This window comes from Girardinichthys multiradiatus, chromosome 22, assembly GCF_021462225.1.
Source record: "Girardinichthys multiradiatus isolate DD_20200921_A chromosome 22, DD_fGirMul_XY1, whole genome shotgun sequence".
Lineage (NCBI taxonomy): Eukaryota > Metazoa > Chordata > Actinopteri > Cyprinodontiformes > Goodeidae > Girardinichthys > Girardinichthys multiradiatus.
In genome coordinates, this window is record NC_061814.1 from 43,152,650 (window position 1) to 43,180,194 (window position 27,545).

General features: G+C 41.8%; 1 protein-coding gene across 1 annotated transcript in view; it reads right to left on the bottom strand.

The window, feature by feature from the left end:
• Positions 1 to 778: 778 nt before the first annotated feature.
• The window catches only part of arfgef3 (ARFGEF family member 3), a 48,828-nt gene continuing 22,061 nt past the window's right edge, over positions 779 to 27,545 (bottom strand). Inside the window, exons 17-42 of the mRNA XM_047351204.1 lie at positions 27,288 to 27,453; positions 26,277 to 26,384; positions 24,676 to 24,891; positions 23,074 to 23,175; positions 22,271 to 22,421; positions 21,870 to 22,184; positions 18,697 to 18,830; positions 17,946 to 18,091; positions 17,594 to 17,773; positions 17,382 to 17,523; positions 17,157 to 17,279; positions 16,829 to 16,932; positions 16,600 to 16,744; positions 16,398 to 16,526; positions 15,200 to 15,376; positions 14,878 to 14,992; positions 13,060 to 13,162; positions 9,824 to 9,955; positions 9,465 to 9,595; positions 9,229 to 9,237; positions 7,727 to 7,945; positions 7,449 to 7,620; positions 5,662 to 5,763; positions 3,713 to 4,104; positions 3,126 to 3,603; positions 779 to 2,130 (exon numbers count right to left, since the gene is read on the bottom strand). Coding sequence (XP_047207160.1) covers positions 1,939 to 2,130; positions 3,126 to 3,603; positions 3,713 to 4,104; positions 5,662 to 5,763; positions 7,449 to 7,620; positions 7,727 to 7,945; positions 9,229 to 9,237; positions 9,465 to 9,595; positions 9,824 to 9,955; positions 13,060 to 13,162; positions 14,878 to 14,992; positions 15,200 to 15,376; positions 16,398 to 16,526; positions 16,600 to 16,744; positions 16,829 to 16,932; positions 17,157 to 17,279; positions 17,382 to 17,523; positions 17,594 to 17,773; positions 17,946 to 18,091; positions 18,697 to 18,830; positions 21,870 to 22,184; positions 22,271 to 22,421; positions 23,074 to 23,175; positions 24,676 to 24,891; positions 26,277 to 26,384; positions 27,288 to 27,453 — 4,383 coding nt within the window. The 3' untranslated portion in view covers positions 779 to 1,938. The remainder of the gene's footprint in view (positions 2,131 to 3,125; positions 3,604 to 3,712; positions 4,105 to 5,661; positions 5,764 to 7,448; positions 7,621 to 7,726; positions 7,946 to 9,228; positions 9,238 to 9,464; positions 9,596 to 9,823; positions 9,956 to 13,059; positions 13,163 to 14,877; positions 14,993 to 15,199; positions 15,377 to 16,397; positions 16,527 to 16,599; positions 16,745 to 16,828; positions 16,933 to 17,156; positions 17,280 to 17,381; positions 17,524 to 17,593; positions 17,774 to 17,945; positions 18,092 to 18,696; positions 18,831 to 21,869; positions 22,185 to 22,270; positions 22,422 to 23,073; positions 23,176 to 24,675; positions 24,892 to 26,276; positions 26,385 to 27,287; positions 27,454 to 27,545) is intronic.

Genomic DNA, 27,545 nt, shown 5'->3' on the forward strand with positions numbered 1-27,545 from the left:
AAAGCTCCTGCAACCTGAACTTGTTTTTTATGAGCTGAGCTGCCATTATTATAAGGTTCTGTTATAACCCAATAAGTGTGCTCACTTCTATCATTATGGGAGCCCTACTCCAGTAGAGAGCTCATCATATACCTATCAATGTGTCTAAGGACCCAGAACATAGCATATTAATGGTTGGCATGGAGACTGTGGCTGGTTTGTTACAGCTCCTTTTTAGGGAGGTCCTAATTGGTCGATGCCAGGAATGGAAGCAGGACACAATGTGCAAAGCAGGCACATCATGGAGAACATTACGAGAACAACTGTGGGAAACAATGAGGTTGTAGCACCGAGCTTTCTCATGATCTACAGCTACAACTTCCAACATCAACTAACAGATAAGCTGTGACCATGACAACATATTACCAGACCTTCCTACAGATGTTTAGAGCATGCTCAAAACCATCTGATCTTCACTAGCACAGTGCAGTCTCAATGTGGTGTAAAGGGGCCCGAGACAAATGTAGTTCAATACAAACATTAGTTGTTTACAACTTACTGCTTAAATCCTGAGAAGAGCAGCAATCCAACAAATATTCAGGAATTTTTCAGGGAAAGGTTTGTTTACAAGACAAAACACATTCTTGAATTCATTCTCAACCTTTTCTGTCAATCAGCTGTTGGCAAAGCAATGAAACATTAAAATCAGACATAAAAGGGTGTCCTTTTTAAACCAACAAAACCAAACTCTTCCGGCTAAAGGCCCAGATTTAATCATTTCATAAAGAAGACACAAGAATACACTTTGACCAGTCAGCTGTATTTGGTTCTATTTTCAATAAAGACATTCAGTCAGTAACAGAAGATGTTGAACATTTTGTTAACCGGCAGCTGAGTGTTTCAGGCCTCAGACTGGATGCAACCCACCCAGAGCGATCAACTATGCAGATACAGATGGAGCATCAGGAGCACATTCAAGAATCAGTGATAGCAGTAACACCATCCACATGTTTCTCACCTGTCTCAAGGTTAAAACAAGAGAATCTTTACAGTGAGAGAAGAATCATTACAGAAGGAGGAGGCCATAAACATTTAAATCCATGTTCTATGTGTTGCATTTGGTTTAAATAAATACCTCAGTGGAGCGACATTCAGTGTTACAGAAAGAGACACAAAGAGGCTGCAGGAAAGACATCTAAACACAATCAGATTCAATCAACAAATCCACATTCGGTCTCTACAGAGATTAAATGCTGGGAGCTTATTTTAACCATAAACTCTGTCAGAATCACAGATCTCTCTTATGTTCTGGTAACTTAAATATACACTAAAACATGAATGATAATAAGCAAGAGCTTGTTAAATCCTCCCTAAAGGCACCATATTTGTTGTTTTAAAGGAAATGAGCCGTTTTCTCTCTGGGTTTCAAACTCAGTAGCAACAAGACAAATGCACATGCATGATGGCAACAAAGTGCACATTTCTGTTAACTGGAGGAACTTTGAGAAAAAGATCAGAGATATAAGGAGGGCCAACTATTTCACTCATGACACTGAGGAATGCAGCGATGCACATGGAAACATCACAAAGTACCAATAAATATGAAAAGTTGGTCCAGCAACACAACAATGATGCTATCAGGATGAGAGAAGCCAAAACAGAGCAGTTCTGGTTATTATGAGATAATTCAAAGGTATTCAGAAAATCTGTTTTCAGCTTTGTGACTTCTGGGCTCCACAGATCAAGGAACCGGAGCAAAAATGGCACATTTATACAAATTCTCTCCATCGTACAAACAGTTCTTTACAAACTTGATTCATTTGTTTCATCAAATGTTCCCCCATCCAGCTGCGGGCTGATGTCTGACAGTCGTCTCGCTGCAATAGTGTCATTCTGTCTCGCAACGCAGCGTCATAACATCCTCAGAACACGTCTTTCACTCAGCCACAGTCTGTGATGTCACATGATGATGTCATACAGTCTGCCGACCCGGCAGAGCCAGTCACGCAGTGCCTGTCGGACTCTTGCATCGGTCACGTGACAGGAAAGCTGGCTGAGGCAGGGGTAGAGCGCCGGCTGAAGCGCCAGGAAGGTGGAGTCCGACAGGAGGAGGACTTGGTTGAGAAGAGTCAGGACCATGTTGGTCCACGCCTGCAGAGGGAGACGGTTTAACGATCAGAACAAGGTCAGACTGTACCAATGCAGCTACTGCCAAAAAATACAGCGGGCATCAACTTCCTTGTGTTAATTATTTCAGGTAGTTGGTTTTTTTTTTGGTATTATGGATCAATATTGGAAAGAGGCTGCGAAATAATCTAAGAACCAGGGATTTGCATAATGTTGTCACTGGTTGCTATGGTGATTCCAGCCCTATCTGGGGGGAGGGGGGGAGACAAGCCCACAGCATCACTTTTTATAAGAGAGACAAACAGAAACACAGAAAATAATTTAGGGTTCAAACAGTAAGAGAGTCGAGAAAGTCATTGTGGAAAAATCATGAAACATGAGTGTCAGAAGCTTCTGATGGACACATGTCAATGTTAAAGGGTCTGAAGTGTGTCATCTGGAAAATCTGACTTCAATTCCAGTTTTAAGGAAAAAGTCTAAGCTAAAAAATCAATCGGTCGGGTAAAGTCCAACTTGCTGTTTAGACTTTAAAGTTTCTCCTAGAAAGTATGGTTGAGCTATAGAGCTGCAAACTGCTGCAGGAAAATATTCTTTTTTTTTTATTCTGTAAGCGCTGAAAAGTTAATTGCAGCCAAATGTTAGCAGAACATTCCTGATGAACCCACAGATTTTCATTATTATTAGTAGTATTTTTTATGGATTTATGCAACATTGTGGGAGAAGTAATCAACTGAAAATGGTGACAGAAGCAATGCAATACTAAAATAAAGCATACAGATTATTAATTATAATTTTACTTCAGTATTTCTACATTGCCTGCCTTAATTATCATGCAGATATTAGACATGCAGCAGCACAAAACTTGCAGAATAAACAACAGTGACTCCAAAAGAGCTGCATCATGACAGTGCAATAAATGCATCATGATGAAAGTCAGCATCAAAGTTGATATTAAAGTTGCTATATCAGTTATTTAGGTACTTATCATAGCTGTGAAACTGGCATCTTTCCTCCCTCACCTGTATCTGGGCCTCAGAGTCCCTCACAGAGATGCTGTGGGAGCTGGTGGTGGATCCTGACCGAGGCCTCTTCTCCTGCCTCAGCACTTCAGGCCCCGCACTGACGGAGTGTCTAAGTGGGGGGACCTGCTGGTCCACCAGCTGCTGGGGTCTCTGCAGCTCCACCGGGCCTCTCCTGTCTGCTTCCACTGCTCCTCCTGGCGCTGCTCGGCCCTGCTCCTTCATGAACAGGTTGATGTGGGTTTGCTGCACCTGCGGTTGCTGCTGAGGCTGTTTCCTGCGTTTGTACTCCGTCATGAGCTTGCTGATGGTTTTGTCTGTGGCGATGGTGTACAGTTTGTTACCGGCATTTTCCCACCATTCCTTTCTCCTTCCAGGCGCAGCGCTGCTGGGAACTCCTCCTACCGAGCTTCCTGTGAAAACGGAATCTCTCCTTTCTGCTCCGGTCTGGAAGTGGTGCGGCAGACTGCCTGTGAAGCTGTGAGAAACAGAGATAACTGATGGCTTGAGTTGAATCATGGCTAGTCTGAAGTTGAAGACACCAGAGTTCAGCATTCAGGCAGTAAAAAAGGAGAGAGATGTCAGACCTGAATCTGGGACTGGGTGTTGGTGTTTCTCTTGGTGAAGCTGCACTTAGATCTACTCCCTGATATCTGGTGCCTCCTTCCTCTGAGGGCGTCCCCCTTGCAGAGAAACCGCCAGCTGAAGTCGGAGTGGAAGTTTCAGACTGGAAGAGAGGCAGAAGGAAAACGTGATCCCCTCCTCCTGCTCCTCCACCTCCTCTCAGCAGGGCCGTCTCCTCCAGCGTGCTCTCCAGGTCCCGGTGCATCTGGATGTAGCTGTTGCACAGATCCATGCACACTTTGTATAGACGTTTGACCAGCCAGGCCCAGTCGGCGCCACCTAGAGGCTGGACGCTGAGTGACGGGACAGGAGCCTGCCACTGATGGCGCTTCTCACGGCCACGAGGGGGGCTCACCTGCCAGAGGAAACAGTCTGCATCGTCCAACTCAATCTTTCACAATTAACACAACCTGTTACTTAACGAAACAAATGAATGAAAAAGCAAAAATCACGATTTCTTTCTCACTTTTTATCCATGATACCTTTCTAGGAGACGGGTTCTGTGACCCAGAGATACACCGGTTTTGGTGGGAGATGTGTGAATCAAGCCCAGAAAATAACCTACAGACCTTGTAAAGATGCTGATAACGCTGCTAGGACAAAATGCAAGAGTCCTTTACTGACATGGGCTGAAAGGCCACTCAGAGAGGAAGAATGAAAAACCCAGATTATATTTTGTAAATCCACTCAGGGACAATAACCTTTACCTTTGTAGATATCTCCTGTGGTCTGATGAAACTAAAATGTTAGGAGGGAAAAGGGGAAAGCCTGGAAGCCTGAGAACACCATCCTAATTGTGGAGTGTGGTCATCATTAGGAAAGATTAGGTGGAAACATTGAAGCAACATCTTCAAACATCAGCCAGGACGTTAAAGCTTGGACAGAACTGAGTCTTCCAAATGGACAATGGCCCAAAGCATACCACCACATTATGTCCGTGTAACATGTCAGTGTTCTGGACAGCCTTCACAAAGTCCTTATCTCAGTCCTACAGACAGAAACTAGGTAAAAATTCATTAGGGCATTTAGCAAACATACATAAAATGTTTAATTATTTTTTCTTATATTGATTTTAGCTGTTCAATTAAACAGGTTTTAGAACTTCCTTTAGCAGCTAACCCAGCAGCTGTTTTCTGCCTAAATCTTGGTTTACTTCATTTTTATAATGTCTCTTTCCAGGAGAAAAAGTTCTCTGACCTATTCTAGCTTCCCTGTTTCATATGACATTCAGTTCACATATAAAGCTGCTTTTCTTTGTTTTATATTTAATGCAAACATTTAAAATGACTCTGAAACATTTCCTCCTGGTCTAAATGTCAAAATGTGCTAATTTAACGGATAATAAGCTGAACAATTAGGCCAGTGTTTTGTGCTGTGGAACATTTTAGATTCTTTGACGCTTCCAATCTGTGCTACAGATGTTAAGAAATCTACATCAATGAATGCCAACAGAGCCCAAAAGACAAAATATCATTTACTCCCATCCTTTTGTAATAAAGCTGTACAATTAGCTCTGTACCCTACATGGAAGTGCAAATAAAACACAAGATCTCATTCTTTCAGTCGTGATCCATTTCTCATGACCATAGTTGAGGGTTAGAATGAAGATGTTTCAGTAAATTGCAAGCTGAGCTCCTTCCTCATTGAGGCGAAGCAGAAAACCACCCCCATCACTGGAGCTGAACTCCTCTGACTTTCAACTGTAGACTGGAAACATTAGGAATTTTACAGCCACATTGAAATTTAACACTTAATAACTTGAATGCAGCTGGTTTGTGAAATCCACCCCAGAGAAGTGGCATTGTTGTAAATGGTGTATTTATAACAGGGAAAAAGCTGCAGCCTCCAAGGAAGCAAATAGAGGATGCAACACTTTGAACCTGAACGTAACCTAATCGAGCAGACAACTCACCTGTGCTGTTTCTTCAAAGATATCTTCATCCTCTGAGGAGGCAGAGCAAGGGTGGGAGGAGTCAGAACTGCCCTCCTCTTCCTCATACAGAATCCTCTTCACCTGACATGATCAAAGATTTAATTAGGAAAAATAGATTTTTTCTTATAAAAAACACTTGTTAGTGAAGGTTAAAAGTGGAAACTAATGCAGAGCTAAAGGGTCATAAACAGGAAGTTATTAACATGTTAATATGTGGATATTAAGCTATTCTGATTATTAAACATCTTAATAAATATCATGAATTTATGTTATTCTGTTATTTCTCTATAACATATAATCCAAACACATTAAATACCTGCTGTGAATGTCTTTCATTAGGCCTACCAAACAGACCAGAATACAAAAGTTAAACTAGATCCAATCAGGCAGGGAGAAAAGTCTGTCATATTTCTGATCTATAAACATATCTCTGTGGCTTATTATTACATCAGGTTTTCTGGAACTCCAGTTTCTAGGCATCTCCAGCTGCAGGAGAATAGTAAACTCATTAAAAGAAGTATCAATGCATGTTCATTATTTATTCACTGTCTTATAAAGGAAGAAATGCTGAGAAACGATGTGAAACCTCTCAGGTTTATTCTTTCCACCGATAAAAACTGCTTCTATACACTTCAGATACTTGCTTAGTTACATTATTATGTGAACGCTGCAATAACATCTGCCATGTGGCTCTTTAGGCTCAGCTTCAGTCTGTTTCTTCAATCTGTAACCAATCAGAGCAGACTGGGCCCTGAGTCAGGGTGGCTTTTATTATCAATGTGTATAAACCTTATGTTTCCAACTTTACCAAATAATTATTGCTCTCATGATCATAGATTTTATTGAACAAAACATCTATTAATGATTGCTGTTCAGTACCCTGAAATGCAATGATTAAAATAAAATAACCCATTGATGTATTCATTTTGACCCACAGTACTTTATCTGTTGTGCTTGAGACTTTCTTCCTGAAGTTAATTTTTTCTTGGTTCAGCCAGGACCTTCATTTTTCTGAGAGTCTTTTTTCCCTTCAGGAGATTTTTTTGCAGTGCTCCTTTGTACCAGACTGGAGTGGCCTAACGAAGTAGATAACCAAAAGGTTGTCATGTTCTAAAAGTATAATCAAAAGACAAACTGTTGACTGCTACCATTCATTTAAAACCAAATTCATGACAAAAGGCAAATTTTTTTTCTTTTTTTACCCAAATGATGCTTTAAAATCAAAGTTATTTGTGAAATACTGTAAGCTGTATAGTTCCAAAAGTTAATAAAATTGATCATAATTAAACTATTAATGATCATCATATGAAAACAACAATACTGTAATTTGCAGCAATGATAAGTCCAGTTTGTGTCCATGCAGGATCAGTTTATTTCAGTCGAAAACTTTTCAATTGGACTTAGGAGTCAAATTTAAGCCTTTTTTCCATTAGTTCAGTCTAGTTGATGTCAGGTTAAACGGCTAATTACTAAAACCTGCTGACCTGTTTGGATCAGGCTGAGTATTACAGTCAGAACTGTGGTTTAAACATGTAAATTGAATATAACTTAGGTTTCATCATTATTCCTTTGCAGCAACAATGTGTGGCTTGTTTCTGAGCAGAGCATAAAACAGGCTTAGAAGAGTTAAACTGTTGCAGCTACTAAACATCAGAATACAATAACATTTGACCCACTGTTCATTTAGAAAGGTGGTCATTTAGACCATCAGCAAAGATTAATTTCAGAACAATATTAATAATAACATTTTGCTGATGGGTTCCCACCTGCTGTGAGGTCATGCTCTCAGCCTGGCTCAGTGTGGCACACAGCAGTGCCTGGAAGTAGAGGTTAAAGCTCATCGCAGACTGACGGTAGAGGTTAGCTGCTCCACAAACACCCGACACCTTCATCAGCAGATACTTCAGACCCGGCCGCGTGTCAAAGTCCCGAGCTGTCCTGCAGAGAAGACACCAACACATCGATCAGCTGCGTGCAGAAAGCACGTTCTACAGGAGACTGTCCCAGTTCACACGCAGCAGCAGGATGCTTTTGTTTCAGCAACCTGTAAGAGTCCAGCAGCAGGTCCAGGATGATGGCTAAATTTGTCATGGAGATGTAGCGCAGGAAGCCGGCAGTGGGCCTGCTAGGGTCGGAGGTCACAGGTGTCACCCTCTCATTGCCATCAGGTTGCTTGATGAACTCTTCCAGCAGGATGTCGTAGAGGTTCTGGAGCAGGACCTGATGGGAAAGCAGGCTCACCACGATGGTCCGGAACGGGATACTGGATGTGGTAAAATCAAGGTTATTCAGTCTTTAACAAAAAATAAATAAATCAATAAATAAATAAAAACGTTTTCCTCAGCTTTCTACAGGCATTCACAGAGAAAAAAAAAAACGGGAAATATTTTAGCTTAGCAAGAAAACATTGAAACATCCCACTGAATCAAACTATTCTTCAACATATTTATTAAAAACACAACTGAGTCAAGCTTTAAATAGAACCTTGGGTCATTTAATCTTTTCTTACTAAAAATGTTAAATAAAAAAACAACCAATGTTTATTGTTTATGTTTATTTGTTCTGCTACAGTCTGAGTATTTGTTTATTTTCTCATAATTAATCAATAAGATAACTGGATTAACAGACAGGCAAGTATGACCAGGATCAGCTATAAAGTTTATCCCGTCTGAAATAATAGTGACCTCTAGTGGCAAAGGTACAGAACGCAACAAACTGAATGCCCTGATGTCTGATCTTCTGAAGCACAATGGAAAAACTGAAAAAGCCTTAAATGTGGAAAACAGAAGAATCGGGTTTGTCATTCCTAGACTTCCAGTCTAGAAAACATCTGGCATTCAGGATCTTTTAACATTTTTAAGAGGACATAAAATAAAGGACAAAAGGAACAGAATGTACATAAATGTGTATAAACAGCCAATTTATTTTTATATGAAGAAAATGAAAAAAAGGTAATTTGTGAAGGTGCAAATATTCTTATTTTGTTTCCCAGCAGAGTATCTGACTCCTCAGGTTGTGACATGTTTACTATGTTCATCAGAGGAACAGCCTGGAGGTAGAAACTGTCTCTGTGGCACCGATGATGTCTGCTGACCTTTGCTCCCTGACTAGGCTGACTGTGGGACGCTCAGGTTACTGCCTGATAACACTAATGCTCCAGTCTTGATACCAGCGCCCTTATGCCCTGACCAAAATAATTTCAAAAACAGTTAAAAATCAGCTTTCTGGAGGCTGAGTGAGAATTGTTTCAATTGCAAATAATAAATTATACATTTAGTATAATTCAGTCGAGATGGGAATTAATAAGATGTTTTTGTCGTCATTTTTGAATCATTAGTCTCAGGTCAAATGAAGAAGAGACTCATACCCTGGCCCTCACAGACACCTCTAATCCATTAAAGTTTGCTCATTTCCTCCATGATGTGCAGCTCTGTTGGTGAATAACTCTGATTATGAACATGCTACAGATGGCTTATTCATGTGAACATCTGTCACTCTAATTAATCTGACAGACTCAAAGTCAATGACGTCAGAAAACTGCCTTACCCAATTTTCCTGCAGCACAGCAGCAGAAACAGAAGCAGAGAGAGTTCATGAAACGGACATGAAAAGAATTATTTTACCAACACACACTGGGAAAGATTCTGGGATTTGGATTTAACAGCAGAAAACCAGGGACAATGTGCAAGTTAGACAGAATCTCAGTGAGAAGCAGCGGAGAGCTTTCGTTTGGGGGTGAGAGAATAAAATCATGGATCAGTCAGTGTGAGACTGGGGTCCACCTCTTCTGAGCGTGCCCATTGGACTGCTGGTCAGCCGGCAGCTCTATGATGAGCACACAGGACTGAGCATGCTCAAAGCCATCCTTGTTGTTGGGTGTCTTTGGAGAGCACTGGGTGTCCAACATAAAGACCTGAGATGAAGAGAGGACATGATTGAATGGAGGCTGTTTTAAGAATCACTTCTGCATCATTCTCTACAATGGTGTTACATGTGATGCCTTCAACAGTGACTGAAAAGAGGGACCTACAGTGAGAACAACACTACAGCTTGTGTATGAAGCCCACATTTCTGCTCCATTTCACTCTGTATTCATAGATTTTAGGCTTAGAAAAGAACAACTAAGGATCCTTTAACCGACCTGCTGAGCCATAGCTTTGATCCTCCAGTACTCTGCCTCAGCTGAAGGAGAGTGAGATGGAGCCGCCACCTTCACCTCACAGGCGTCTCCAGAGAAGCTGTCTGAGCCACTGTGAAAACACGCTAGAAGGTTCTACAGTGGGAGATAAAAACAAAACAACCCTGATCAGATACCTGCTAATGTGAACAGATTTTCTCAACCTCCTGCTGTCAAGCTAAGCTTTAAACACTCCATCCATCCATCCAACCTCCTTGGATACCTCCTGATGGAGCAGCTCCCCTAGAAGACAGCTATTACCCACCCTGTGGAGGAAGCTCCTCTCAGCTAATTTTATCCAGGATCTGGTACTTTCTGTCATGATCAACCTCACACAACCATACAGGAAGGTTGGAATTTAGATGGACCATTAAATGAAGAGCTTCACCTGTAAGTTTAGCTCCTTCAACATGACAGACCACAGCAACACGTGTGGTCTAAAGTAAAACGGTTAAACAGTGTTCCATCATCTAGTTCGAATCTGGCTGCAAAGTTAACAGTTCCAGGAGGGCACCCTGAGGAACTCTAGGCTGATCCCTATCCTAGTAAGGAAATATAGTCCTTCCTTTAAATGTATCATACATGAATTCAAGGCAGTGTTTCTCATCAAACACTAAAACCAGACAGCTTCAGTAATACAATCTCAGGATTGCAGCTAAATATTGTGCTCACTTTGGATCAGATGTGACCTGAATGAGTCGCAAACAAAAGCAGTTTTCCTATAAATCTCATCAAAGGCCAGATTTTCAGATGTTTGAAGCATGAGCTACTTGTTAGAGATTTAAGCTGGGAGTGAAGCATAGGATGACTACTACATGATCAGATGAACACGAGGTGAAAGTGCTCTGTTGCATCATGGGCAGACTGTCATACCCCAACCTCAGACATCATAGATCAATGACACTGACCTTCCTTATTTTTCATTTTCAACTATTTGCTTTTTAAATTTGCTTTTCTGCAGGTACAGTATCATACAGAGATGCTGAAGGTGAGTCACCAGACATTTCACACACATGAAAATCATTTCTTTCATCTCATTTTGCCCTAATTTTAAATCCACAGCAATCCACAGACCAACAGTGACAAAATCTTAACACACAATCAAATAAAGACACATTAATTAGTAATAAGAAGACACTAAGAAACAAATTAAACTGTCCAACTCAATTGCTGAACCATAATAAATTATTAGGATATTATGTGATGTCACAACCACTATTTATTTACAAGGTAGATCAACACAAGGTAGAAATTTCAGGCTTAGGTTCTTAAACATCATCTAAAGCTTTGAACATCTGAGTTTTGTCCATTCCATCATCTGAACATGGAGATAGGATGGACCAACTGCGGACCTGCCAAGACATGGACTCCGACCTAAACCAAATCTGGCAATGAGCAAATTATGCATAGAAGCAGCCAAGACTTCCACGGAGGAGCTGCAGAGATCCACAGGACAGAGACATGAAAACCTTTACTACTGTAATAAGTCTGCTTTTTTGAATGAATGACAGAGATCTCAAAATCTATAGCTATTAAACTTTAAGACGGTCTTTTCTCAAATAGAAATAAGGATTGGAGAAGGAAATGTTATAAAATAAAGGTTCCTTCCAATGTACAGAGCTGGGCCTGGATGTCCCAGGCTGGCTCAGACTAAAGGAGCTGTTACACAAAAGCTCCAAAATCCTAATAAATACTGAAACTTTAAGAGTTAATATGACTCTAACTCTAACAGAAAATTCTAACATCACATACAGAATGAGGCGTACACATTCAGAGCAAAGCTGTTTCATATGAATGAAATAAGCAACAAGTAGCATTATATGGCAGATAAGTTTTAAATGATCTGATCCAATTTTTATAATTAGTTCATCTTGTCATTTTAATCATTTACCCTTTTCACAAAGAACATGGTGCTTTTAGTAAATATAAAATTATTTTGACCTGTTGAGAATCCTGGAAATAAAGTCAATGAGTCATTGCTTCTCGTCTCACACACACACACACACACACACACACGTATACTCGAGGTTTAATCAGTAAAGCTGCTTAGTGGCCGTCAGGCAGACTGCTGCCTCCGAGCTGCAAGAATATTCCCGGGTCAGATTCCTGATGAAGTCCCCTCTCTGTTAATCAGAGCCAGGAATGAGAGGCTGAAATGGATCAGCAGGGGTTGGATTCACACTGAGGATGTTCTCTGTAAATCCACACAGCAGGTGCCGTCATCAACAAATTAACACAGAGTCCTCATAAAGCCGAGCCTGCCGGGATTTAATCATATGAAGCAGGCAGGAGGACTCGGTACCATCGGACGTTTCTGCTTCTGGGTCAAATGAAGCTTTTTCAACATGTTTAATGGAAATCAAAGCAGCCACTACTTTTAGGTTAAAATCCCTGATTTCTGAGATAAACACAAGGTTTCACTCTAACTAGCAGTATAAGATTATTTAGAGCAAAGTGTTTGGCTGTGAACAACCAACACGGTCCTGGGAAAGACTTAAAAACATGAAACACGTGCTGGAGGTCAAATAATTAAAATACATCAATATATAATGTATGTTGTGAGGATGCAATAATCTGATGTGTGCAGGCTCCTATTCATTATAAGAAGAAATAATGTTGGATGGTGAAGTTGGGGCTTTGTGAAAGCAAGAAGGTGTTGGATTCAAATCCCAGCATGCTGAGGTTGCAGGTTCTCCTTGTAAGTGTCTGAGTCTTTTATGGGTACTCTGATTCCTCCCACCATCCAAAGACACACTTATTGTTATATTTAATATATATTCTATCCAATGGATGGATGGATATGTGGATGGATGGATGGATGGATGACGTGTGTTCTACCAGTTGATCCTTTTGTTAAACTTTAGGAGAAAAAGCTTTAAGCTGACTGTTTTGGTCTCTTAATTTAATCTGTTACATTGAAAGAGAAGAAACAACTGAATGTCTGTCATGCACAGCTGCAGGACTGTGTGTGTGTGTGTGTGTGAGTGAGAGAGAGAGAGTTTAACTTCTGTTAGGAAGTTAAACTCTAAATGTGACAGCATTACCAGCGAAGGCTTTCAGATAACTTCAGCTCCAAACAGTACCTTCAGATTACTGGGGGATCGTGTGTTTTTTCCACAGTAAAACATGATTTTAATCTGTTATGAGTTTATGCAACCTTGTAATCTGAGGTAGCCGGGGATCTGTGTGGATACTTGTACCTTCACAGGCTCTAATGTTGCAGAGAAAGCATCCTGCAGAGCGCAGCAGGCCAACCTCCACATCTCCTCTGTGAACACTGGACCCACCGTCACCAACACGTACCTTCCGAGACACAAGTTAGAATCAGGGCAGAGTGTGTAACATCATGTCTATGTGAGCTGTCCCCATGATTCCCACTGTTTTACATATTAAACTGGTAACAGCAGCATGCGAAATGTGTTGGACTGGTCGGGGTCCAACAACAAAGTTTGTTCTGTAGGACATTTTTCCTTTTTAAGACACCCCTTGTCTCTGATGATATCAGAGATCATTAGTTTAACACTTCTGGGCCAAAAGAAATTATAATCAGGTTCAAGACACGGGAAATATCTGCTGCAACGGAACACGACAAAACATTTAGACCCGGGGTGTACAAACTTTCTGCACCTCGGATTCAGCAGCTAAAAGCAATCAGGGGCCATTTTTTCAAATAAAAAGACAAAATAATTTTACTGTGAATTATTTTCTTTTTATGTGCGCAGCGATAAATTAAATATGCAATATTTACTGAAACAAAGTAGAAAAGAACAAATTATTGTTGCACACGTTTGCCTTAGTAAAAAAACTTTAGAGGTGGAATGTTTTCTACTTTATTAGTCTAGAAAATGTTTTTAGTCCACTGCCAGCTACAAAAAATTAAAACTTTTAAAAAAAAATCACGTTTCATGAAGGCGTGTGCCCAAGTACAGCCCAACGTAATATGACGTTAAAATGAAAGAAAAAAACAGTATAACACTAATAAAAAGGAGAGATCCTCTGTGTTGAAGATATAAATTTGTCCATGAAAATCTGTAAATAATTTCAAAAGCCATTCATCTGCATCAGCTCCATTTGCTAGAGGGCCAAATTTGCAGTTGGGAGCCACACAAAATTATTCCAATGGCAGCAAAAGACCCCTGGGCTGCACTTTGGACCCTCCTGCTGGATACGTTTGTTGGGTTTAGGTGGTGCTGGTGAATAGTGGTAAGAAATTGGATTAAATGAAAACAATAGCCCTGCGTCCTTCAGAGGTTTGTTGTGTTTGATTTCAATCAAAATGCCAGGGTTTAGCAAATCATGTAGCACATAAAAACTAAATATTCACTCAAAAAAGGTTAATTATTGACATTTTTTCTCTTTTCGCAACACGGAACCAGATCCTGGATGGTCTTTGTGGTGTTATAGCAGGTTCTGCAGGATCATTTAGGAATGCAATGGTAAATGAACTTATATAGCGCTTTTCCAGTCATACAAACCGCTCAAAGCGATTTACACTAGAGCCACATTCACCCAATCGCACTCACTAAGGCTCACACATTCATACACCGATACGCAGATCGGTAGGCAACTTGAGGTTAAGTGCCTTGCCCAGGGGCACATCGACATATGGCAGGAGGAAGCTGGAATCGAACCCACAACCTTCTGATTGCAAGACGACTACTCTTCCTACTGAGCCACAGTCGCCTAGAGAAAACATAGAACCTCTGCAGCGAGGTGGAGCAGCCTCAGTTCTACCTTGTTTCAGGCAGGTTTTACTAGGTCATATTGTATGCAGTTTACTGTAAATCATAACCAACACCTTGTGGCTTTGAAAACGTTCCTAAAGAAAACATAAAGTTTGTTCCTCTGAGATTTTTGCAACATTTAAAATGAAAAACTTAAATCTTTCAAAATAAACAAAAAAAAAAACACATTTATGAAGGTAAAGTCCTGCAACTGTGACTCAGGAAGTTTGTAGAATATAAAGGTTCAAATGTAGAACCTGCAACATGTCTGTGATTCAGTTAAACTGTAGTAACCTGATGCAGGAGCAGCCCACTCTGGAGATGGTCTCTGCAGGTTCAGATACGCAGACCACCAAAAGCTTGAAGAGGTCCTTCAGCATCAGATTAATCAGAGACTCGCAACCAATGTCTGCAGCGAGGGAGGGAGGGAGGGTTCAAAACAAACAAACATCATGCACGAGAACATCTGTAAGCATTGATCAGATCTGTGACAGCACAGGATCAGTTTGATTCCAGAAGCAAGGAAAAAACCGGGCAGATAAAACCATTTCCAGCAGATTTCAGGAGAATCCAGAATAAACTGAGAAGATTTGGAGCCGCTGCAGACACAACTCACCTGAGTGGATGAAACTGTTGACATGCTCCACAACGAGCTCACATGACAGGCCGATGGCGTGTTTGAAATTCGCCGCTGCCACGTCCCAGTACGAGTGGTCGCCATGGCTACGCTGCAGCCACAGCAACATCACAGGAAGCAGCAGCTGGATGACGGCAAAGATGGCAAAACCAGGACCTGCAGGGATGGAGGTCATGTGGATCGAGGTCATGTGACTCAGTTACCTGGTCTCTGAGGTCAGGGTCAGGTCTTTGTGGAAATGTTCCCCTAGTCTGGTGTTGTTAGCGAAGCTGAACAGCAGGTAAGCTGCTGACATCAGAGCTGACATGGAGAGGAGGCGAAATCCTGCACCTTAAAGCATTTTCCTTTGTTGAATCCCTTCACTGGGAAAGATTTTAGGCCCAACCAGATTGGGAATGCTGCTCTGTTAGCTTAACTCCAGCTGTTTGTTCATATTTGCACTGTCAGCAGTTCAGTCTATACAGAACTGTGCAAAGGTTTTAAACCACACCTATTGTTGCTGTTCTGCCAGGGGTTACTGTCATCTTTTAAAGGTAAAACCCAGAAAATGTGTATTTATGTATTTTTAATGTTAATTTCTTACTTATTTAGTCACCTGACCCTAGCTGACTGAATTACTTATGCACAAACTACATAAAGTCCATCATCAACTGAAGCATGATGCTTCTCAAGTTGTTGCTAGAACATTGTTCCAGTTTTTTAGGCTTGATGTTTGGTTTTTTTTTGTTCTCTGCTCTGCTTGTTTATAGGAACCCGCTGCACAGCATGCTGTAATGGTCAGGTACAAGAACTGGACAAAAAATGAGTAAAAAAGCAGTAAAACACAAAGAAATGATAAAAGAACTGTTTCAGATCAGGGATCAAATCCCTCCTGCCTCCCAACCTGATGCTGTGGAGGAAGCTGCTCAGCTCTGCTGTTCCTGCAACAACAGCAGGAAACTTTTCTCCTCCACTAGTTTCTGATGCACCCCTCTGTCTTAGAAAGAATAACTTTAATATCTGTGTGATTACAACATAAATATCCTGAGGGAACAATAGCTACATCATCAGAGCCATCTTGATGTGCATCATTAGCCCAGAAATGTAATTCTTCCAGGTTTTGTGAAAAGGAAACTGACTGAAGACAGTCAGACCCACTAAAAGCCATAAATGTGCTGTTGGTGTTCCTGTGCTTCACCTGGTACAGTTGTGACCTCTCTGAGCAGCGTGAAGAGCAGCTCCAGGGTGGGAGGCTGGTGTTGTCGGGGGCAGTTGGACACTGCTGCTGTGAGCTGCTCCAACAGTAAGATCCACACCTGGATTAAACCTGCAGGACAGAGGGAATCTCAGCTGGATCCAAAAAGGAAAACAAACCGAACTGAAAGGGACATTTTCTTCACCAGTATCATCATCGAACTCCTGGAGGACACAGTCGATCCCGTCCTCACTGCTGATGGACCGCTCCTGCGGCCTCATTGGCAGGCTGGCCAGCCGAGCGCCCAGAAACACCGGCTTGGACGGCATCTTGTAGATCTTTGCCAAAAGCTAAAACCATAAAGCCCAACAAAGCATGTGAGAGGCATCTAATGGCTGTGATACACGGACGGTCCGTGACAGGGGAGCTCCTACCTGGGAACATCTGTGCAGGTAGTCGAGAGCCGGAACGCAGAGGTCAGTAGAGCTGAACCCGGACACATGAATGCAGTCTCCAATCTCTTTATAGTCAACCTCTCCTGTAAACGAAAACCAAACAGAAAATAAGAAACAAAAGTCCTGCATGAAAACAACAGTCACAACTAAAAAACAAAAATGATATGAAAGTTCTCAGAAACATTAATCCCGACTGACATTAGTGACTAATTCCAAAAGCATGATTCTGATTTTAGGAGAAATAACTCCTCCAGGTCTGGAAATGTGAATACATGAACAAAGATGAGAATGCAGGGGTGAAACCCACCCAGTCCTTTCACAAACTTCATCAGACACATGATGTAGTCTGTGGCAGCGTTGGCAAAGACCTGGATGTTGTCCGTGTTGATGAAAGCCTCAAAGACATCAAACACCGGAGCCTGGGACTTCCCTACAGGGAGAAAGAAAGTCAGAAACAGGTGAAAAAGCAACACATTGTTAAACCTTCTGCTGATAGACGTAGAATGACTAGAAGGAAGTCTCTCAGATTTACCCATGGAGTATTCTCCCAGCAGGTAGTCTTTGGTGTCCGTCTTGCTGCTGTGAACGGTCCTCAGAGCACTGAACAGAGGCCTCCACCCGGACAGGATCTGAGGGGAACACATCTCCACCAGCTCTCCAATGGATGTTACCACCTGATGGGAGACAACCTGGCTGATGCATGAAGGTAAAACCTTCATTGTGTCGCAGCAGACCGGACCTTACCTGGTCCTGCACGTCCTCGTCGCAGAGCTCCAGCTGCATGATGTGCTCAAACGGTCTGAAAAGGGCCTCGTTAAAGTGGAAGTGTGGAAGCTCCGCCCAGCTCGTCAGCACCTCTGTCAGAACGTCATGGATGAAGGAAACAGCCTTCTGGGATACGTGGCGATCCTTGTGACAAGCAGCCTGGAAAGGGAAAAACGTTTTTATCACCTAAATACAGAATAAATCCTAAATCAATCATCATGCTTCACCAAAACTCAGTGATTGTAGAAAACCAAGACAATTAGAGCAAAACGAAATGTCAACATTGTCTCCAGTTGCTGCCCACTGGAGCTCCCAGTCTGGAGTTCCCTACCTCCACCAGGTGTGGCGCCACCACGCTCCAGGCCCTCATCATGTGCAGCAGTGGCCGGTTCTTGTTCCTGACGATCCTCAGCATGGCCTCTCCGAGACGGAAGAGATGCAGAGCGCTGCGGCGGTCCAGCGTCGACTTGGCATCTCCTGAAGGCAACCAGAGAAGATTCTGTGTCAAATTCATGCAGATCTCCAAGACAATAAGAGTTTCTGTGTTTGAAGATAATGAATTATTTTTACATTGGTGATTATGTTGTGAATTATTATTATTTTAGGGAAAAGACAACCATGCCATCTACTTTGATCTAATCCATCTGAAGAACATTGCTCCAGAAGCCTTGTGCTGCATTCAGAAGCAGCTTTGCTAGCCTAAATCCTGCCGTCATATTGTTTTCAGAGAACAGACAATCTCCTCCAACCTTCAGTCATACTTGCTCAGTTTTTTTTTTCTAATTGTCCTGTCATGAACCTTAACCTACAGAGGCCCGTAGAGTCTGAGCTGGAGCTCTTGGATTTTTCTGTCCTTTCTCTGAGCTTCACACTCTGACCTCTGAATCTGCTGGTCTACTCCGGGAAAGATTGGAAGCCGACTAAGATGTTCTATGAAATGACCGTCTAACCCTTTCCAGATGCTAAGATCATTGCTGATGTCTTTGTGCCTTGGCATTGAGTTGACAGACACCTGTATGCTCAACGGCAGCAAACACCAACTGGAAACACGTCTGTGCGTACGGTCATACATGTGTGCCTACCTGGCATTGCCAGCGAGTAGTCTCCAGTCTCTGTAATGGAGTTGAACAGCTGGGACTGAGAAGCTTTCCTGAGCTGCTGCAGGAAACCAACCAGACCAACCATGTTCAGCTTCGTAGCGGCTTCTTCAAACAGCCTGAAACACACACACACACACACACACACGCTTTGATTACCACCACAAGGACATGAACAGGACACATGTAAAGTTCTAAAATCTCCCTACACTGATGAGTGTAAACATTATTCATTTAAGCTTTTAATAATTAGTTTGAAGCTTTTTAATCCCAGGATGGAACAATTATACAACAAATAACCTCAGTGATTCTGAACAAAACCTGGCTGCACACATTTAAATTTAGTGTGGATTGTTTTCTAATCCACATTGGGTCACAAAAAAACAAACACCCCACTAAAGCTGAGTTAAATGTCTGTTAGCAGATGCTTCTGGCATCATTCTGGATGATTTCTGACCTTCTGTGGTTGGTTCCACACACCCTGCTTTTAAACATAGTCCACAACTTCTGAACCGGGTTGAGGTCGGAGCTTTGAGGAGACCATTTATAGAAACTAAATTATAAAAACTATTTGGGATAAAGCTACAGGAAAACTTTGACAACCATAACGCAGTTATGGAAAGGGGCTTAGTCATTTATTTCCCCTTTAATAACAAGGGGAAATAAAGATCTCCTAGAAAAACTGAACAAATATTTCAGCACATTTGCTGAGCAAAATTAACTGATGCCAACTTTAAACCAGGAACCAATGAACTCAACATTTTATTTCTTTAGATTAGATGCAGCTTCATCAGTGAAGCAAAACTGTTTCTTTAAATGTTAGTTTGAAAATGAAACCAATAATCAGATAATTACTGACCACTTATAAGTCAGACTGGGAGGTAAACACAGTTCAATTAAAACTGTTGAGAACATGCAGAAGTAAAGGTCCACAGCTGTCCTTGAGGCCAACGTGTTTGGGGACAGCCCTGTGGACCACTTTCAGATCATAAATGTTTTCAGTCCATCTGGTCCAAAAGATCAGAGGGAATATTCTTTATTCCCTCCAAAAGCAGCTTGGATCAGTGGTTGCATAAGAGATGATCCTTGGCATAAGCAGAAAGACACGCACACAGAGCCCTTTTTCACTTCAGTGTGTGTGTGTGTGTGTGTGTGTGTGTTGAAAATATTAAGAAGAACGTTTGTGTTTGCACAAATGTGACTGACTACGTCAGCTGAAATTACGATTCTGTTTCTCAGAAAACTCAGAGGAACCAACACAAACTGACCTCATTTTTAAAATGTATCTACATTATAATAAGTTAGAGACAAAAAAACCATTTTAATATAAACAACCAGGCAGGACTCTCACTGCTGCCACCTGCTGGTTATAATCTGTTAGTAATTTCAGCCGTTTATGGTGGAAACCTGATGCAGGACAACTGGGTCTTTTGTTCAAACCTTGACAATACATTTAGAGTTTAAGGGTTATATTCCTCAGAACTATTTACATAAACCCAGATGCCACTTTATTAAGTGCAGTTGTCCTTAACACAAATATTAAATCAGCTAATTACAGGGCAGCAGCTGGAAGCATTTATTAATCTAGAGGTAGATGCGACTGAGGCGAATCTAAATGTAGAATGGTTGTTGGTGCCAGATGGGCTGGTCTAAGTACTTCAGAACCTGCTGATCTACTAGGATTTTCACCCAGAACCATCTCTGAGGTTCACAGTAAAGGGTCTGACAGAGAAAATATGCAGTGAACAGCAGGAAGAAGGATATATAGATGAAGGTGCGTTGTTGGTGTCAGAGGTCAAAGCAGAATGGGCAGCTCAAATAACCACTGGTTCCCACCAAGGTCTGCAGAACATCATCTCTGAAACTACTACAAGTGAAACCTTGAAGCAGATGGACTACAGCAGCAGAAAACCACATTAGGTGTCTTTCCAGTCAGCGAAGAACAGGAAACTGAGGCTACAAACCTGGAAAATAACAGGTTGGAAGAACGTTGCGATGTGTCTGGATTTCAACTGCAACATTCAGATGATCGGGTCAGAATTTGGTGGAAACAAAATGAAAGGAGGGATCAATCCTGCCTTGGATGAACAGTGCAGGCTGTTGGTGGTGGTGTCATGGTGTGGGGAATATTTTATGGGCTAAATTGGGTGCCTGTTTCCTTTCTTGCCAGGTTCTATGTTTGGAAGTCAACCCACTCAAGACTGTGGAAATGGTGGTGGACTTTCGGAGAACACCACCCCCATACACCCCCTCACCATCCTCAACAACACTGTATCGGCCGTGGACCACTTCAGGTTCTTAGGAACCACCTTCTCTTGAGGACCTGAGATGGTCTTCACACATAGACACTGTTCGAAAGAAGGCCCAGCAGAGACTGTACTTCCTGAGGCAACTCAAGAAGTTCAACCTTCCACAGGAGCTGCTGGTCATCTTCTACACTGTCATCATTCAGTCTGTCCTGTCTTCATCCATCTCAGTGTGGTTTGGATCATCCACAAAACAGGACAGGTCCAGACTGCAACGAATAATCAGAACTGAAGAGAGAATAATCAGAGCTGACCTTCCCTCCATCCAGGACTTATACAGGTCTAGGGTCAGGAAAAGAGCTGCTAAAATCTCTGCAGACCCCACACACCCTGCACATAAACTGTTTAGAGCTTTACCTTCAGGTGGCGCTACAGAGCACTGTTCACTAAAACCAGCCGCTACAGAGACAGTTTCTTCCTCCAGGCTGTTTCTCTGTTGAACATTTAATAGAGTACAAAACAACATCATACAGATGTTGCAAATGTACCTTTTTATTATATATGTGTATATTGTAAATTTGTATATTCTGTCATATAAAAACAAAAACCAGAGAGCAAAGTGTACCGGAGTCAAATTCCTTGTTTGTATGTATGAACCTGGCAATAAAGCTGATTCTGATTCTGGTGTTTTGACCACCTGTGTTTAAATGTGTGGATTTAAAGGGATTTGGTAGAAGATTAAGTCCAGTCACATCTTTAAAGAATGTGTTTTTATGTGCTTTTGATTTGAATTGTGTGTTTGCATTAGGACCATGACTGTAAAGTCATAGATCTAGATTCATGGATCTAAAACAGATTCCAGCATCATAGGATATTAAAAAACTGCACAGCTTCTTCAGACCGAGGTCCAACCTGTCAGCCTGAGTGGACAGAGTACAGACGGCCTTGGCAGCGCTGGTCCCCGTCATCAGGCTGCCACTCTTTAGGTCCAGGCCACGCCCTCCTCTGCTGCTGTCCTTCAGCAGCTCCTGGATGGACAGCGGCTGGATGACCGGCTGGCTCAGGCTCAGCTCTGCAGCCTCGGGGCTTGGCTCACAGCTCAGCTCCAGACCCAGGTCCACGCCGGCCGTCTGCTGGTTCTGCTGGGTGATGGTGGTCAGGGAGGATGCCTGCGAGGAGCCATCGCTGAAATGAGTGTGCTCCAGTGAGCTGATGTACTCTGTTACTCTGAGACAGAATCAAAGGAAAAGCCACATTTCAGCTTGTTTTTATTACTTTATGCGTTCAGATGAGTCAGGTGTGCGTGTTCCTACCTGAAGACATGTGGCCAGCAGTCATGGTTGTGGCTGCCCATCTCTAACCCCACGTTCAGGATGGCATCCATACACAACACATGAGCCGTGTGGAGCCGGACTCCCTGAGGACGGCCGATCTGCTCCAGACGCTGCTCCATGCGCTGCTTCACTGCAAACACCAACCAGATGAGATGCAGAGACAGGCTGCTGGGTGGGTGAAGGAAGCAGACCAGTTTATGTCCGAGCATCAACAGAAATAAAGTTCTGAATTAAAACGACAAATTTAATTGTCACAATTTAGTCAGATATTGAATACATTCCACCTATAAAGTCCCGTAAAGCCTTGGTAGGGCTTTCCATATTTAACAATTTTAATTTTAATTTTCAATTCCCATCTCGATGCCAATGTTGACCTGAGAACAAAAACAACTGAGCTGCAGCTGAGTATGACGTATTTCTTAGAAACATTTGTTCAGTCAGAAAATACTGTTGAATTTGCTGACAAAATGTGCTTTGAAGCTTTGGCCTTTAAATCTGCAAGAAAGTCTCAACTTTAACGGATTTTTTCAATGTTTAACGTGTGTTTTACAAAGTGACCACTAGATGTCAGTATTTCGTACTTAATCAAACTTACTCATACACACAGATTGAGATTAGACTTTCAGTGGGACAATTGTGAATTAGGCGTTTGTATTTCAGTCCTCTCATTTGGAATTTTTGTCTTTCAGATTTCGAGACTTGGATATTTGTGTAAAGCTGACACAATGAACACGATCCGTGCACATCTGGCGGTCCAGCTGGGATTGTCGTGTTCCCGGTACCTTGTGCGATGGCGTCTCCCATCTCTGCCACCTCCTTCTCCTCTTGCACACAGGAGGCTGCAGCCATCTGGGCTAAGGCCGATGCACAGTTAGAAGCCACACCTGACAGAAAACAGACAAGCTTGGGTTTGACATGTGTTTATTCATATTCATTAACCCTTGTGTGCTAATAATTATGGCAGAAATCAGCCCTGAATTTCTGATGATAATTACACATTTTCTCTCAAAATGTACAAAACCAAATGTTTTGTTGAACAAATCCATGTTGCTACAGCATTAAACGGGTTCTGGTTATTATACACCCTCTTGGGTTAAAGTGACATTCTATCAATGAGAGGCAAGAAGTATACAAAAATATCAAAACATTTAACCTCAGCAAACTTTGACAGCTGCTGACAGCAATTTTAACAGGGCCAAAAAATTCAAACAGCTTCTGAAGGTATTTCCTGTGAAGTAAAACCAGCAGAAGCTTTAAGCTCTCCTGGCATCTTATCCCGCTGCCATGTTTGGAGCTACTGTATGCTGGTCAGAAAACTCCTCTTAGTGACAACGACAACTACAGTCTCCACAGCCCATCGACTCTGTTTTGCATTTTCATGTACGGTACTTCGAATTGTCTCGCTACTGAAACGTGTTATATAAATAAACCTGCCTTGCCTTGCATGATAAGGCAAATTCACTTCAGACATTCTGAATTTATAGCCATCGTTAATTTAAAAACCATTTGGCAGCTGGTTGTCCCTGCTGCTTCAATAAATCCGTCCATCATACTGAAAAAATATGGTTGCAGAATGAGAAGGAATCATCATCTGTTTCCAAGCCTCCCGTTACCGCCTGTGTTGTTATTAAGCTGAAGAATCTGACCAGTTTAACGCTTTAAAACCACTCATGGATGACAATTTAAATTCAGTTCAATTCAGTTTATTTATATAGTGCTAATTCACAACACATGTTGTCTCAAGGTTCTTCACAACAGTCAGGTTCATACATTCCAATTAATCCTAATCATTGAACAGTTCAGTCAGATTCAGTTATTTATTCAAATTGGATAAAAAGTTTTTCTATCTAAGGAAACCCAGCAGATTGCATCCAGTGACTTGCAGCATTCACTCCTCCTGGATGAGCATGTAGAGACAGTGGACAGTCACTGGTGTTGACTTTCCAGCAATAGGGGCACTAAGTAAAATAATAAACTAAAGTTAATGTTCTACATTCTGCCTTCAGAAGCACCTGACAAGGTTGATGCAATGAAGTTCTGTCTGAGTGATGAAGCAATGATTAAAATGCTGTCAGGTAAGTTCAAAAATGGTACTGCAAGCCCTAAAACCCAGTAAGCACATCAAGCCCATCTTCACACCCATCACAAGACCCCCCATCTTGCCTACAAGAACACCAAAGCTGTGCTCCTCAGTGACCTCCTTGTATTCCATCTATAAATCTTGGCTCACTGGCCTGCTACGTTTTCCTGTCAGAGCTTTTCCAGCCTTCAGGAATGCCCTGCCTACTCTCCAACCTGTTGTATCATTGTTTTTTAAACATGATTTATTACATCTATCCTTGTTTCTGCAGAAAGAGGTGACACAGGTCAAAGGTTTCACCCACCAAGGGCGCAGCTGAGTGCGGCAGCCTTCCGTAGGCCATCCAAACTCAGGCAGATGGTGTCTCTCTCCCTCTGGCTCTGCTCTTTGAGCCCCTCTGCCCCCAGGATGAAGGCCAGCCCCTTGGAGCTGCCCGCCATGCGACCCGTCAGAGGAGTGGACAGCACATCAATCAGGTTCTTCCACACGCCGGTGAGGATGAAGCGGGAAAACACGGCACCTGATTAAAATGAGAGGAGGAAGAGAAATCTGCAGCTAGCATCACAAGCCAGGTTCTGATCCTGAAAAGAGGAAAAACACTGATGTCATTAGAAGTGACTCAGCTGCAGCTCTCATGGTTAATGTGGTTAATATTTGTGTCTGCAGAGGATTGCAGAGAGAGCTCAGGTGGTCACTGACTCATTCCATTTCATTTTCCATTGGCCTCTCTTCTTCTCTCTTACCCTGAAAGATCCCAGATATTTAAAAAAGTGCTGTTAGTACTTAAAAACTATTTCCACACGATTTAGTAAAGTATTTTTTGAACCAAATAATTTTTTTTCTATCTGCACCAGAACATTACCGACAGCTAGCTCTACTTTCTAATCATGTAAAGGCGCTCCTACGCAGGACAAGACAGCTGATTTCATCAAGAAAACTGTTTACCCAATTAGTGTTGCAGGAATTTCTAACTCAACTTAAAAAAAACTTAAATAACATAAATAGTTATGACTTTTACATTTTAAATATTTCATATGCAATGTTTTGGAATATTGCATATCCCAGTTATGTCAGAAATGTGTATTTTGAAAAACCTTGAATGTATTTTTATCAGACACATAAATGGCCTCTAGCAAATAAAAGTAAACTTTATTCTGCTGCAGAACTGGAAAAGAGATGCAACCTAGACATGATTCATGCAACATCAGACATTACTTCGATATTACATGAACACAGACTAAACAAATAAGGTTTATTTTCCACGGAATCACTTCTCAGAGCTAATTATGGTCCATTAGTTTAGTTCTCCAGTGCTACCTTCAATGGCAACGCTACCAGTTTGGAGCCTTCAGCTGTTTAGTTGGGGGTAATTTGCTTCCCCAGCAGGAATATCTGCTGAGATTTGAGAGCAGTAAATCTAGGCCTTAAATGGTGGTCTGAACTGAAACAATAAGGGATCCGAGGATTCAGCCTTGGTGCACCTCTGGAAACATTAATTCTTGCACTAACATATTAACATGAATGTATGAATCTAACCAAGATGTCCACCTTAGCAAGTACAGACAGAAAGACTTCAAGGCTAACAACATGGCAGGTACTAAAGACTGAGCTGCAGCCCTCTTCACCTTTAACCAGACAAGTCTTGAATTTTAACATATCCCCAAGAATCAACAGTGAACATTTTACAGTTTGTCTGATAATGCAGCAGCAAATCCAGAGGTCAGTGAATCGGGGTAAATATTCCTGAATCAGTCACAGACCGTTGAGATCAATCATGTGAGTCATTCTGTGATGATGCTTGGAAACTGGTGGAAGAAGGCTGGTCAGCGGCAACAAAATTCCCTAAAACAGAAACCAAGTGACCCATTATGAAGCCAATGCCACATGTTAGGTTGCAACACAAACCTGCAGTGACAATGTCACTTCCAGCCTTCTCAGAGCCGAGCGCTAATTGGCTGGACGGCCTCCGGATCATCTGACCTCCAATCGCACTGCTGCCCAGGCCATCAATATCTGAGAAGACAAAAAGAGAACAACAAGAAAGACGACTCCACATTAATTTATGTTTTTAGACAATTTAACTCTTTCTTAAACTCTCCCCATTATACAGATTAAATGATCTAAAGAGGGCTGGAAATAAATCATGTAGAGACCACCAGACATGCTACATGCTTCCTTTGAGGAAAATAATCTGTCAAATGTAACAATGGTTTCCATTTATGCTGATGACACCCAGCTTTTCTTGTACTATCAACTCAGTTTAATTATTTACTGCCAGTTCCTAAGAAATCTCTTCCTAGGATGCTTTACTAGACAAACAGCCCTATTTGTTATCCCGTGATGAAGAATCGGTTAATTTCAAATCAATCTAATACATTACAGCACAGTCCATGTTTATTGGTGGAACAGTTGTCCAAAGAGAGGAGAGCAGCAGACTGTAGAAATCCATCAACCTGAGCAAGAATGCAAGCATTGAACTCAGTTATTCTCACAGGCTTTTATTGAGATAAAAATATCTTTTATCGTTTACATTCAAATTCAAGCAAAATCAAGGTTATTGATTTAAGCTTTATTGGATATTTTACTGATTTGGCTTCCTGCTAATTTCTAAATCCTACTTATTATATACAGGCCTTACTTTCTTTAAACAAACTAACTGTCTCTGATCCTTCCACAAACAAACAGTATGCAAGTGTGCAGTATACTGGGTCTACAAGTCTACTGGGTTTTCCAAACATTTCCAGTGTGGCGTTTCATCCAATTCCTTTTCTTTGGATCCAGGACTCTGACACCATCCTTTCTTTTTAAATTCACCTCTAGAATTGATCTCTGTTTCCGTTTTGTTTTAGTGTCAAACATTTGCTTCAAGAAGCACTTTGGCTCATGTTTGTTGGGGAAAAGATACTTGGAAAACACCTGTCAGCATGGTGATGAGTGGCAACGTGTGGTCTTCTGGCCTGCCCCAGTATCCGGCATCAGCCAGCAGGTTGTGCTTTAACACCTGGTGGTGAAGCTCCTCTATCCAGGCCTGTGACAGAACCACGAGGACTCCACTGCTTTGAATCAGCCGAATAAACTCCTTCTGCAGAACATGAAGGGAAACCCTCAGTTTGTGCATCAGCTTATTCACTAAATCAGAGAAGATGAAGGGAAACCCTCTGGGGAAGTTGATGG